Source organism: Homarus americanus, unplaced genomic scaffold, assembly GCF_018991925.1.
Source record: "Homarus americanus isolate GMGI-L3 unplaced genomic scaffold, GMGI_Hamer_2.0 scaffold45698, whole genome shotgun sequence".
Classification (NCBI taxonomy): Eukaryota; Metazoa; Arthropoda; class Malacostraca; order Decapoda; family Nephropidae; genus Homarus; species Homarus americanus.
The window spans coordinates 10,429,096-10,439,253 of record NW_024735554.1 but is presented as its reverse complement, the minus strand read 5'-3'; the positions used below and the strand labels follow the sequence as shown (position 1 = coordinate 10,439,253).

At 39.3% G+C, this 10,158-nt stretch overlaps 2 protein-coding genes across 4 annotated transcripts; both read left to right on the top strand.

Annotated features, from left to right (window-relative positions):
• The first annotated feature begins 1,511 nt into the window (after positions 1-1,511).
• LOC121871343 (SCAN domain-containing protein 3-like) lies at positions 1,512-2,504 on the top strand. The gene has a single exon (XM_042373562.1). The coding sequence runs from the start codon at positions 1,512-1,514 to the stop codon at positions 2,502-2,504; it is 993 nt and encodes a 330-aa protein (XP_042229496.1).
• A 1,827-nt stretch (positions 2,505-4,331) lies between these two features.
• LOC121871293 lies at positions 4,332-7,734 on the top strand. Of its 3 annotated transcripts, none has more exons than XM_042373509.1 (5): positions 4,332-4,420; positions 5,113-5,247; positions 6,246-6,386; positions 6,719-6,828; positions 7,063-7,734. In XM_042373509.1, exons 1-5 carry the CDS (start codon positions 4,376-4,378, stop codon positions 7,511-7,513), a joined length of 882 nt encoding a protein of 293 aa, XP_042229443.1. In that variant the 5' UTR covers positions 4,332-4,375; the 3' UTR covers positions 7,514-7,734. The 3 variants fall into 3 exon arrangements, with proteins under 3 accessions (XP_042229443.1, XP_042229446.1, XP_042229445.1); XM_042373512.1 differs by having other exon boundaries at positions 7,058-7,734; XM_042373511.1 differs by lacking the exon at positions 6,246-6,386.
• The last annotated feature ends 2,424 nt before the right edge of the window (positions 7,735-10,158 follow it).

Here is a 10,158-nt window from a genome sequence, read left to right as displayed (position 1 = left end):
ACCAGAATGAGAATCAGTATGACCAGTACCCTCCGTGGACGGGACTGCAGGGCCTTTATATGGGGGAGGAACAGCCGGCGTTTTGACCTCTGCCAATTAACACTAAACTGGTTTGATCTGGATAGCTGTGTGCAGGTGTGGTCCTGGCCAGGTGTCTTGGTTAGGTGCGGTTGTAGGTCACCCGGCTCACGTCATTAGCGGGCGAGGTCAAGTCCCTTGGGTCGACCTGAGGTGTGTCAACCCGGAATGTGGTGGTACCACGAGGTCTGTAGTGTACTTGCTGTTATATGCGGCATAATTCTGGGCTGTAAGGTTTGGTCTGACAATCAATCATTACACCTCCCGCCAAGACCAAAGCTTCATCACAGAGACTGATGTCACATATAGACAGCAACATCACGTGTGGTATCAAAGATAATCCCTGGGGCGATAACATAGTCTCACATTTACAAACAACAATCTCATAGGTGTATGTTTTTCTACTGGCGCTAGTTTGATCTGACAAAGCTCACTATATGTCTCTGTTTTGTAGCTTCACTGAGAGGGCTGGTTAAAGTGCTTTTCATTATGATTATTGATCTTGTTATTCTCTGAAAATAATGTATAAAAATAATCATTCATTGATCTTGTCACAGTAACATTAATTTAAAACTGTGAATATAAAGCTCAATATTTACTTGAAATGGCAACTGCATATTGACATTGTGCCTTGTATGTTACAGAAGTTAGATATTAAATTTATTTTCCTAAGTATATAAATATTTTATTTTCACTTTTCAGTTACCCCCATGATGCATAAAATGAACAGTGTGCACGCCAAAAAAAAAAGTTCGCCAGTATTCAGATGAGTACTTGCTGTTTGGGTTCATACCAGCAACTCATGATGAAAGGTTGCCTTTTTGTCTGTTGTGCCACCAATGTTTGACTAATGAATCCATGAAGAGAGGTCGTCTCGAAAATCATTTGAAGGCAAAACACAGTATTCATGTTAATTCAAAACTGGAGTATTTTAAATCCGTAAAGGAGAAGTTTGAAAAAAGATCAACAATAAATTCATTGTTCTCTGCAAGAAGTGCAAGCAAGGATCGTGGTCTTGAGGCTAGTTATGAAATTTCTCTTCTCATAGCAAAATGTGGCAAAAATCATACAATAGGGGAGAATTTAATTAAGCCCGCAATATCAACTTTTCTGAAAGTAGTTCTTGAAAAAGATGACCAAGATCTCAAAAGCATGCCGCTCAGTAATAATACTGTTAGTAGCAGGATTGATGAAATGAGTTGTGATGTAGAAGTACAACTTGTTGAAAAATTAAAATATACAAATTTTTCAATACAGTTGGACGAATCAACTGTAAGAGATAGTGAAGCTCTGTTAATGGCCTATGTAAGATATGTTGATAATGGAGAATTTATTGAGGATATGCTATTTTGCGAAGCATTAGAAACCACCACTATTGCAATTGATATATATATAAGAAATTAAAAACATATTTAGATGATAAGCAGATACCAATGGAGAACATTATATCTTGTGCTGCAGACGGTGCTCCAGTGATGATGGGCAAGAAAAATGGAGTTTTAAAATTATTGAAAGACGACAATCCCCAAATGTTGTTAGTGCATTGTGTTATTCATAGACAGAATTTAGTTTCCAAAAAAGTTTCCCCTGTTCTAAACGAGACATTGAATGCAGTTATAAAATGCATCAACACTATAAAAGCTAATGCCAAATGTGAGCGTCTTTTCAAACAATTTTGCAAGGATCAAAATGCAGACTATGTAAGATTATTACTTCATACTGATGTAAGGTGGTTATCAAATGGGAATTGCCTGAAAAGATTCATGGAATTATTTGATATTCTTAGTGAGTTCTTGGATGACAAACCTTATATGACTCTGTTACTGACAGTTGATGGTAAAGCACTTGTCAGTTATTTAGCAGATATATTTGAAAAACTCAATGTCTTAAATAAGGAGCTCCAAGGAACAAATATGACTCTTGTTAATTCAAAGGCCAAGATATTTGGCTTTATATCATTTCTGGAATTATCCCAAGAAAATATTTCTGTCCAAAAATTTGAACAATTTTATTGGCTGAATAAATGTGAGGTAACAGATGCTACTTGTCTTGTTATTGTGGAGCACTTAAGAATAATGCTAGTGGATCTGTCAGATGTAACCATGGAGTATCAAGGAGAACTTTCAGAATTACAAAATGATGACTCGATTAAAGCCCTGTTCAAAATAAAAGGAACAATGATGTGGCTCTGTGAAGAAACACAAGCTAAATATCCAAATACAAGTAGTTTGGCAAGAAAACTACTGTTACCATTCCCATCGTCATACTTAGTGGAATGTGGATTTAGTGCTGTGAATGACTTATTACTGAAGAAAAGAAACCGACTGGATATCACTAAACGAGGCGACTTGAGATTGAAATTAACAAAATTTCTGCCTCGGATAAAATCTCTTTGCAGTAGACATCAGGCTCAAGGGTCTCATTAATTGATTGTAATTGAATTTATTTAATCTGATGGTAGATATGTTATACACATTATAAAATGGATTTTATTTGATTAAATTTGAAGTTAAACCCTTTAGTTTTATTTGAAAGATACAATTTTTTATGTTATACTTCTTCAAAACTGATATTGTTATATCATACTAAACAATTAACGGGTGGGGGACATGAAGAAATTTGTGATAAAAAAGTGGGGTTGGGAACCACTGACTTAAGCAGATGGTGACTAATCTAACCAGAATCAAGGTCACTTCTCTTCATAATATAATTTATCTCGGAATGATCATCGGTGATTCATAATATTTTTTTTTATGATTTTAACCTCTCCTTATGGCGAATATTTCTTTAACTAATTATTCTACCCTTTATTCTATTCCTTCTTATAGTATATTAGATACTGTGAGTATCACGACCACGACCATGATTATAACAACCAGGACCATGATTATAACAACCACGACCATGATTATAACGACCACAACCATGATTATAACAACCACTACCATGATTATAACCACGACCATGATTATAACAACCAGAACCATGATTATAACAACCACGACCATGATTATAACTACCACGACCATGATTATAACAACCACGACTATGATCATATCAACCACGACCATGATTATAACAACCACGACTATGATTATGTCACCCAACCATGATTATAACAACCACGACTATGATTATAACAACCACGACCATGATTATAACAACCAGGACCATGATTATAACAACCACGACCATGATTATAACAACCAGGACCATGATTATAACAACCACGACTATGATTATAACAACCACGACCATGGTTATAACAACCACGACCATGATTATAACAAACACGACCATGATTATAACAACCAGGACCATGATTATAACAACCACGACTATGATTATAACAACCACGACCATGATTATAACAACCACGACAATGATTATATCAACCACGACCATGATTATAACAACCACGACTACGATTGATTGATTATCAATGATTATATCCCACGACCATGATTATAACAACCACGACTATGATTATGTCACCCAACCATGATTATAACAACCACGACTATGATTATAACAACCACGACCATGATTATAACAACCACGACCATGGTTATAACAAACACGACCATGATTATAACAACCACGACCATGATTATAACAACCACGACCATGATTATAACAACCACGACCATGATTATAACTACCACGACCATGATTATAACAACCACGACAATGATTATATCAACCACGACCATGATTATATCAACCACGACCATGATTATAACAACCACGACCATGATTATAACAACCACGACCATCTGGAAAACGATGTCGCTGTACTCTGTCAGCTGGACGGCGGTTGCGCGCTCGCCAAGCACAAGCGTTCGAACTTTCACGCCTCGGTAAACTGTACCACCGGACTCGCCACCGGGCACAAAGGGCCCACGATCACTTGTCAGTAGCTATAGACGTAGGGCGTGGCTTACGGGCCTTCCCCCTCACTTACTTCTGCGGATTACGTTAGGTTTTTATCGTTCCATCAGTCATAAACTCCAATATTGCACATTCTCCCATCACCATTCTTAAATATAAGGAACACCTTTCTTGTCTGGTCAGAACCTCAACAGAATGCCTTTGATTATTTTAGGTCTTTCTTCCCCTCGCCAACAGTCGGGTGCCTTAGGGAAAGAGTTACATAATACAGGTGTTTATTGTGTGTTTGTTTATGTGTGTTTGTTTGTTACTGCAGGTACAAGTATATGTTTGTCAATAAAAATATGTAACCCTACAGGTGATGGCTGGCAACTACCTCAGGTGTGTGTACGGGAAGGATCTACCAATGCTGAAGCAGAGGCTAGCATCCCACCTGCCCAACTCTGTCATTGTGAGTTATCACCTTTTGTAATGTTTGGAAATTACCACGAGCACGACGGAGGCTCCGACATAAAAATATGACGCAAAGAGCCAGCCAGCCCCAGCAAACACTAACTTTATCAGACGTAAACTAAGAAAACACTAAGTTAACCCCAACTACCAACGTCCTAACATTCACCTAACATAACCAAATGTATTAAACCCTAACCAAGCCTAGCTTTAGGATGCAAAGGTAAATTGGTTAATTTCTCTTGGTTGATGTAACGTACAAAAATGGTAAGGGTTGACTTATGGTATATATGTTATAATTCCATTATAATCGATACTGCTTACATGGGTGATTGCCCTTGATGTTTAAGTCTCGTGTGAGCTTACTAAGCAGCAAGTGACGTTAGAATTGACGTATTTTCAATCTCAATTGTAAAAAAGCAGATGTTTCTTCTATGCAGGGAAATATTCATATATAAGATAAATATATTGACTATACAGTAGTTGATTTTTTCATGAAAATATAAATTAGGTTAGGTTAGGTTGGGTTAGGTTACAATATACATAAAAAAATATAGTGTTTGGTATTAAACAGACGTCACTAGAGAATAAGAATACCCTGTATAAGAAAATATCAGAGATAACAAGTGAAAATACCCACTCATTACTAACTCGAATTTCTTGCCTTTGAAATAATGACTCTAACCCCGGCAGCTACATGGGACGGTGGAGGCAGGAATACGTTATGGGTTAACAGAGAAATTAGGAACCATGTTGTACGTGCCAGAACGCAGTGTTGGTGACAGTGGGTGTTCCTCTCTGGTGGTGGCTACTCCAGCCTTCAGTACGGTAAGTCTGGTGTTGCAGTTTCATATTATGTCACCTCTTCGTCATAACTCTACCTGTACTCTACAATGAATGTGTGTTTGTTTGGAATACGTTAATATGTTGTGATCAAAGGGAATAATTCAGAGAACTGTTTTCAAGCTATCCCTAAGTACTGTAATTTACTGTATCTCTTCCCTGTCACTTATCTTGTTCTTGCTTCATGTGTCCTCTTCTTGTATGTGTGTATATAATGTACCCGCCATATATGTACTATACCTTACAAAATAATACATTGATCTGGTTCGCACAGATTATCCATGCACCATATGTATATACTCGTGCATGTATTATCATGTATACGTCGGCCGTAACGTACATGCACTAGACTAGAACACATCAGATTCACTCACCCATAACTGTATATCAGTAATTCATATAACAATAAGGGAGGTTGTCGCGTGTTCCCATTATCGCATCATCTTTCTTCCTCTGTCTCTCTCCCAATACCTGGTATCCATTGCCCATCATCTAATACCTCAATAAAGAACAATAAAGAAATGTTCCTCCTTGCAAATGCGACTTCAATTAAGTAAACCATCGATAATCATATAAATTATCCCAATAATATTAGGTTAAAATAAAGAAAGGGGCTTGAACAAATATTTATTTTAATTAAGAATGATGAATGGGAGGCTTGGCTGAGGCACCAGTGGAGTGGAGTCAGATTTGACGAAGAGAGTAAACCAGGACTGGACCTCACAGTAAGACCTACTGCAGAGTAACATCAATGTCCTCCTCACACTAACTAACATCCAAACTGTAAGATTCAATGCCTAAACTGATGAAATTAATGTCAATGGATCACCACTCTGTTACACGGAACTGTAGGTACACCTTGTCAAGCTCACATTTACGGTTGTTTACCTAAATTTGCATAATTGTTGCACAAAACTTTGTTTGTCAGGTCTGTGGGGTAACTGTGGTGCCCGTATATTAACCTCTTGTATTGTGTCGTCCAGAAAAAGGTGCAGAGTTTGTCAGTGTTCTGGAACACGGAAGAGAAGGATGAGGAGGTGGCAAGGATGCTTGGCTCGTTGCCTGGGTTGGACTGGAGGAAACCTGTGTTCTTTAGTATCAGTCCCAAGACCATCTCCAGCAAGGTTCGTTCGTAACAGTTCCAGTTAATCTCCAATAAGGTAGAGTTATGTATCATTACCGAGCCCCGGTCATTCATAATTGTCGATAATTGCCGATTGTCGACAACTTTTACGTATTTTTTCTTTTTTGGAAACGTCTAACAGGTCCTAAACGATAATGTGGATCAATCTTACTTAACATTACTTAAACTACTTTAGTTATATTTTGCTATCTTGTGACAGCAAACGACGCGCATATATATATATATATATATATATATATATATATATATATATATATATATATATATATATATATATATATATATATATATATATAATCTACCTCCCTACAGCTGGTGAGCATGGCGAAGAACCAATTACTCGGTGATAGAGACGTTGAGGCTCATATTTTCGATGATTCCCGTATGCTTGTACATCGGGCCACAAAACTGCCTCATTACCAGTAAGTTAAATGATCATTGTTTTCAGACAGAACTTTATCCCCTTGAGTAAGAAGATCAGAAACCTGTGAGTGTAAGAATTTAGATCCTCGTACTCAGAGTTTAATCTATTTAATGTCCTTATTAGCATATATTTAGCTTTTATTAATGTACATTTGTAGTTTTCCTTATTTACCTATTGTATTCTTGCTTCTTATTTTCGATATAATTTACATGTTTTTTCTCTATCAGTACAGCATTCCTGAAGGATTCTACCTGGACACTCTTCGGCCTAAGGACACTCCAACGGTGATGTCGTCCTGGAAATACCGATGGACTGAAAGCCAGACTGGCCTTGAGACTTTGCTCCAGAGCGTCCCGTCAGTGGCTCTCCGTAAGCGGGGAGATAGTGATCCCGCCTCTGAAGACCAACTTGTGGGGTGGTGTTATTTATACAACAACGGGATGTTAGGCAACAAATTCATCGTGCCAGAGTACCGTGGTCAAGGCCTAAGTTCTTTCGCTTTGCGCCTAATTCCCAAGATATATAGGGATGGCCTCCTTCCGTATTTTGCTTTCAGCACCTCTTATAATAGGGATGGGGTGAAGTTTGAGGAGTTGGGCTTCGTGAAGGGTATGGACATGGAGGCTGTGTTTTACCTACCCAAAGGGAAAACTGTTGAGGGCTTCATAAACACCTTGAATTGATAAGACTTGTAAGAATTAATTTGAAATCTCATTTCGTTAAGAATGATACTTAATTACACTTCAATTAATGAATAATGATAGAATGTGAAATATTCAGAACAATATTAATGAATATAAAAGTAATAGTATTTGTAGAAGTAGTAGTTGTTCGTGTTCTGGGTAATAAGTTCAATATACAGGAGCGAACACAAACACCTGTATAGATTTTGTAGGTTCGATTTACTGGATAAGAGATATGTACACAAGGGGAGTAGCACTCTTCAACCTATCTGCTTGTCAACTGCTCTATAGACGACGTATGGCAAGTGATACATTAGCAGCTTCCATACGTCGCCAGGCACATTAATTAAGCATGTGGGACATTGATAAATACATTGCCACACGCTACTAGCTAGGCTAAATAAATAATACATAAATGGAGCACATACATAATATACATAGCATAATATAAATACAGCATACAGAATATACATACAGTAGTAACATGAATACTAATTATCAAGAAAATACAACCAATTAGAACCAAACACATACCGTGATTTATTTTGTAACTCCGCACACAAGTTTGTTTTATTTACCCTTAAGAGCTTCTACCGGCGAGCTTACTGGTATTGTTCATATCAAGAGAACCTAATACTGTGTGGTTATTTATACTTGATGTTTGTCGTCCGGCTTAAAGCCTAAATTATGTATCATTAATAAAACTGTGGCCGTGACAAGATGCCTTTGTATTAGAGTTTTATTCTTAATTATTTTTACTCTTCTCTTACTTTAATTGTCTGCGGTGTATCAAGGAAAAGATAAACCTCAAGACAGGGAGGGGATGGTAGGTGAGGATGGTGCATGACAAATGTAGAAAGTGACATGAAAGTGTCATCACAACGACCAGAAGCAAGGATAAAGCGTCATGTGCCTAACTGACTTATTGTGTAATATTGTATCTACAGACTCCATGGTGAGTGCATGTTATAAACGGGATGTGGAAGAGTAAACAGCTGATCCTACTTGCCGCAACTAGTAATAGATAAAAAAGAAAAAAAGAACACGGGAATAATAATATACAGTACTTCATATTGTTGTGTTGGAGAGGCGTCTCTAGAAAAGAATCACGACTCTGCATTATTCCTGGAAATCATATTCAAGATGGTTGGAAATATTATTCTCATCAGAGTATAAATCTAGACGGTGACCAATAAGTGAGAAGATTTGTTTTTCAAGAAATTGTCAGGAATACACAAGAAATTTTTCTTTCCTACGAAATAATGACCTTATAATGAACCCACACCTTTGCCAGTAGTGTGAGCGTGGTTGTGGTGTGGTAGTAGTAATGGCTCAATAAAAGTGGATGTGATGTGGTATGAACGTGGTGATGTTGTGGTAATGAGGGTGTGTAGGATTGGATATAGTTGTATTGTAGTACGAGTGTGGCGGTAATGTGGACGTGGTGGTAGTGACGGTGTAGTGGTTGTGTGGATGTGGTGGTAGTGTAGACGTGGTGGTAGTGTTAACGTGGTGTAGACGTGGTGGTACTGTGAACGTAGTGGTAGTGTGGACGAGGTGGTAGTGTGGACTAGGTGTGGACGGAGTGGTAGTGTGGACGAGGTGGTAGTGTGGACTAGGTGAGGGCGTGGTAGTAATGTTGGCGTGGTAGTAATGTTGACGTGGTGATACTGTAGGGTGGACGTGGTGGTAGTGTGGGCGTGGTAGTAGTTTTGACGTGGTGTGGACGTGGTGGATGTGTTGGCGTGGTGGTAGTGTTGCCATGGTTTTGACGTGATGGTAGTGTTGACGTGTACGTGTGTGTGTGTGTGTGTGCGCGCGAGGGCAGGATGGTGTAATGAGTATAGTGTGGCAGCATTATGTTAGTGTTAAGATGCAAGCACTGTTTGCTTCCACTCGCTTTCAGCTACCGAAAGGCAAGCCCTCACGGCGAGCAGGGAAGCAACTTGCATAAGTCTTCCCCTGCCAGTAAACAGCCTCTTCACCACCAAGACTCCTACTCTGCCTCCTCGTGGCAACACACTGTAACTGGGTGCCTCGTGGGCCCTGGCTAGATCAACAGGGGAACTCGAAGCAGCAGTGGGCCCCAGACAGACATGCTTACAAAGCTCCGGTAAGACCCCAACGGCGGTATAGGCGGAAGAGGTAACCAACATGGGAACCCAATGACTCACCGGCGAATAAAGGCAATGCAAGAAGGACAAGTTACTAAGGCAATTCCCATTTACTTGCACCATGGAATCAGTAAAAGGGAGAGCCGAAGATGTGTGGTTGCAGCCTCCGCTCCTGCCTCATTACATAAATAAACTCACTCGCAGCCATCATCTAGCTCATCATACAGTACTTCTCATCATCAAATCCCCCATTGCTCTATATCCCTATACCGCGAAAAGCCCTATGGCGACGGACGGTGGCGACGGGGACAGGCAGAGATGACTGCCGGCGGTCTCTAGTCACAACTCTGCACAGGGCTGGCATAGTTGAGATGGTCGTTTATGTGCTGGGATCTTGGCAGCAGCGCAATCCGGTCCTGTCTATGCGACTTACCAGCCCCTTCGAGGAGCCACTCTGCTCACCCACATGGGGAGGGGGCTAGAAAAGGTGCCCTAAAATTAGCCTGCCTAAAGAACCAGCCTGACTGGGCA

What these genes read in the sequence shown, in the direction of transcription:
- LOC121871343 (XM_042373562.1), top strand. Translation starts at nt 1,512, where the DNA reads ATGGAGAACATTATATCTTGTGCTGCAGACGGTGCTCCAGTGATGATG.
- LOC121871293 (XM_042373509.1), top strand. Translation starts at nt 4,376, where the DNA reads ATGCTGAAGCAGAGGCTAGCATCCCACCTGCCCAACTCTGTCATT. An exon ending in ACCTGCCCAACTCTGTCATT is followed by an intron (nt 4,421 to 5,112) that starts GTGAGTTATCAC and finishes TAACCCCGGCAG; the next exon opens with CTACATGGGACGGTGGAGGC. An exon ending in ACAAAACTGCCTCATTACCA is followed by an intron (nt 6,829 to 7,062) that starts GTAAGTTAAATG and finishes CTATCAGTACAG; the next exon opens with CATTCCTGAAGGATTCTACC.